The following is a 3145-nucleotide window of genomic DNA, read 5'->3' as shown; positions in this document are numbered from 1 at the left end:
TCGGTGGTTCTCTCCTCTCTAGCTCTCTCTCTCTCTCTCGATGGTATGAACACACACACTGACGGAGAGTATTTGCGCTGCGTGCAACCTCTGCAGCCTTTTCTGTTTCTTCGTTTTTATTCAGTCCAGTACGATGACTTGGATCTTAACTGAAAGGAGTAAAGCTAGCTGGCGACCAGGTATTCCGGACGTGCCATCCCACATCCACCTGAACGCAGCTACAATGGCGCTGCATGCACTGGTTTTGTGCCATCCCACGAAGTACATGCAGCGGCCAAGTCTAACTAACCTGAGTCTACGCCAAGACGTGGACATACTGTTGAGTTATATTTTGTACTCAAGTGTAAATAGCTTGTTGTTAGAGGGTCTAAAGTGTAAAATGGTGTACTCTTGATTATATAAAAAAAGGAAAGGAAACGGAGAGAACTCTCCAGTACGCTCCTATCCAAATCCTGAGCACACGAACCATGGAGTCTTGCTATCCCCTAGTTAGTGTTCACTAATCCCTACATGGTATCAGACCACGGCGGTCCGGACGGAGCTTGGTGTGCGACATTTGACGGCAGCGTGTTCAAGTATAGCGGATCTGAGGATTTCTTTTGGGGAAGAACGACGGGGAGGTCGGGAGGCGGCGCTCCGGATCTGAGGTATACCCCTGTTTTTCTCCAGGGATTCGTCTTGTGAGTTGCAACCTCAAGTTTGGTCTGAATCCTCTGCGGTTCACTACCTGAAGTTGTGTCTATTTGTGGTGATTCTACTGCGTACCGAGTCACTGATTTGTGGTTATTGGTGAGGTTCGTCCTAATAGCTGCTGCGACCTCTGAGAGTTACTGATTTGTGGGCCTAGTTCTGTGAGTTGCCGAGTTAATTCTCAAGTAGTTGCAGTTGTTGGAGCAAGCAGGCATGGGAGATAACAGCAAGGATAAGAGTGTGGATTCAAGTGTTGAAAAACTTTGTGAAAGTATGCAGCGAATGCTTGCTCAGCTGATGGAGCAGGCCCAAGTAAAGTCTAGTAGCTCGACCGAGATTCATAAGTCTATCCTTGAACCGAATCCAGTTAAATTGACTGGCCCGGGCGACTATTTTAGTTGGGCTCGCAATGCCTCGTTAATTTTGGAAGCTCATGGCCTGCATAAGTACCTAAGTGAAGATGAGAAGAAACCAACTGATGTAGTTCAGGAGCAGTGGGAGCAGAATCAAAAGCGAGTCATGGTTTGGCTACTGGGCTCAATGGAAAAAACTGTTCGGGAACAAGTTGAAAGTTTTCAAACTGCTGCTGAAGTCTGGACAAGCATTGAAAAACAGTTTTCTGGTAAATCAAACAAAATACAGGTTAGCAGAATATTGCATGAGATGTGGCACTTTAGGCAAGATCAAAAATCAGTTACAGAATATGCAGGGGAACTCAAGAAACTTTATAGAGATCTGGAGTTCTTCCGGCCATTCAAGCCACATGATCCTAGAGATTTGTCTCTCCTCAGAGAATGGTTTGAACCATTGTTGGTGCAGGTTTTTTTGGAAGGCCTGAATCCCGAGTTTAAACTTCGCTCTCAGATGATACAAGCATCTCCTGACTGGCCTACCTTGGATCAAACTATTGCTAGTATCCTTGAAGAAGAAACTCGTTTGGCTAACCAGGAAGCAACGCCACAGATGCATGGTGATAATCGTGCTGCACTTACTCACGCACAAACCTCTGTTACTTCTAGGAGTGATCAAGCAAATACTACTAAGTTTGACTACAGAAGGAGAAACAAAGTTGTGTGTGATCATTGTAAGATGTCTGGCCATGTGAAGAAGAATTGTTTCGAGTTGGTTGGTTATCCTCCGGGATGGAAGCAAAGACAAACAAGCAGGTTCAACAGCAGCGGTAACAACTTTGAGAAGAAGCAGGACCGAGCTCATCTTACATCATCGACAACAGAGTTACCTGCAACCGCTGCTCATGCACTAGAAGAGTTCAAGGCAAAGTTGATGGCCGTTGCTACCGAAGGATCTAGTGAAGCTGTCGGCTCTCGGGCTACAGAAGGTGAGAACCATTTACGTGTGCCCCGGATCATTGATTCAGGTGCGAAAAATCATATGACAGGATCACCAAAGAATTTTTCATCATACTTGCCTCGTTCTGGGAGAGATAGAGTTCGCATTGCTGATGGGTCTTCAGCTCCCATAATGGGTTGTGGATCTGTTAACTGCACATCAACCCTATCATTAAGCCCTGTCTTACATGTTCCTAATTTTCCTGTGAATTTGTTGTCGGTCAGCTCTATTACAAAGTCACTAAATTGCAGAGCATGGTTTGAACCTAAATTTTGTGTATTCCAGGATTTGAAGTCAGGAAGAATTCTTGAGACTGGAACTGAATATGACGGCCTCTACTACCTCGACAACGCATCGACTTCACTTGCACTTAGTGTGAAATGTGTCTCCGCTACAGATGAGTTGTTATTACTACATTATAGACTTGGGCACCTATCGTTTTAGTCACTAGGCCGCATGTTTCCCTCACTTTTGGCCTCCTGTTGCAAAGAGCAACTCGTATGTGATGTATGTGAACTAGCAAAACATACGAGAACTAATTATCCTAGCAACAGTGAGAGGAGTAATGTACCTTTTGAAGTAGTTCATTCAGATGTTTGGGGGCCAGCAGTTGTAACCTCTCTATCAGGAGAACGGTGGTATGTAACTTTTATTGATGAATCTAGTCAATATACTTGGCTGTATTTGCTCAAGCGGAAATCTGATGTTCTATCCGCATTTAAAAACTTTTATACTCTGGTGTGCAACCAGTATAATGCTAGTGTTAAAGTATTTCGTTCAGATAATGGAACTGAGTATGTTAACAAGGATTTTGATAATTTCTTAGCTTCACATGGCATTATACATCAAACCACATGTGTGAATACAGCTGAACAAAATGGGGTTGCAGAACGAAAAAATAGACATCTGCTAGAAGTTGCTAGATCCCTCATGTTTATGATGAATGTGCCAAAATTCCTTTGGGGTGAAGCTGTCAAGACAGCGGCATATTTAATAAATCGTATGCCATCAAGGGTTTTAAATCATAAGACTCCGGTTGAGTGTTTGAGAGGTGCTAATTCTTTCATTGTTCCCCCGAAGGTTTTTGGATGTACTTGTTTCGTTC

The 3145-nt window shown here is 43.9% G+C and overlaps 1 protein-coding gene across 1 annotated transcript; it reads left to right on the top strand.

The window, feature by feature from the left end:
• The first annotated feature begins 1209 nt into the window (after nt 1-1209).
• LOC119345972 lies at nt 1210-2687 on the top strand. The gene is made up of 2 exons (XM_037615756.1): nt 1210-2029; nt 2326-2687. The coding sequence occupies exons 1-2, from the start codon at nt 1210-1212 to the stop codon at nt 2349-2351; spliced, it is 846 nt and encodes a 281-aa protein (XP_037471653.1). The 3' UTR covers nt 2352-2687.
• The last annotated feature ends 458 nt before the right edge of the window (nt 2688-3145 follow it).

Source organism: Triticum dicoccoides, unplaced genomic scaffold (assembly GCF_002162155.2).
Source record: "Triticum dicoccoides isolate Atlit2015 ecotype Zavitan unplaced genomic scaffold, WEW_v2.0 scaffold35261, whole genome shotgun sequence".
NCBI lineage: Eukaryota > Viridiplantae > Streptophyta > Magnoliopsida > Poales > Poaceae > Triticum > Triticum dicoccoides.
This window is presented reverse-complemented; position numbering and strand designations above follow the sequence as displayed.

Excerpts from the sequence above, each read along its gene's own strand:
- LOC119345972 (XM_037615756.1), top strand. The coding sequence starts at position 1,210 with ATGGTTTGGCTACTGGGCTCAATGGAAAAAACTGTTCGGGAACAAGTT. Across the intron at positions 2,030-2,325 it reads CGGCTCTCGGGCTACAGAAG|GATTTGAAGTCAGGAAGAAT; the intron begins GTGAGAACCATT and ends TGTGTATTCCAG.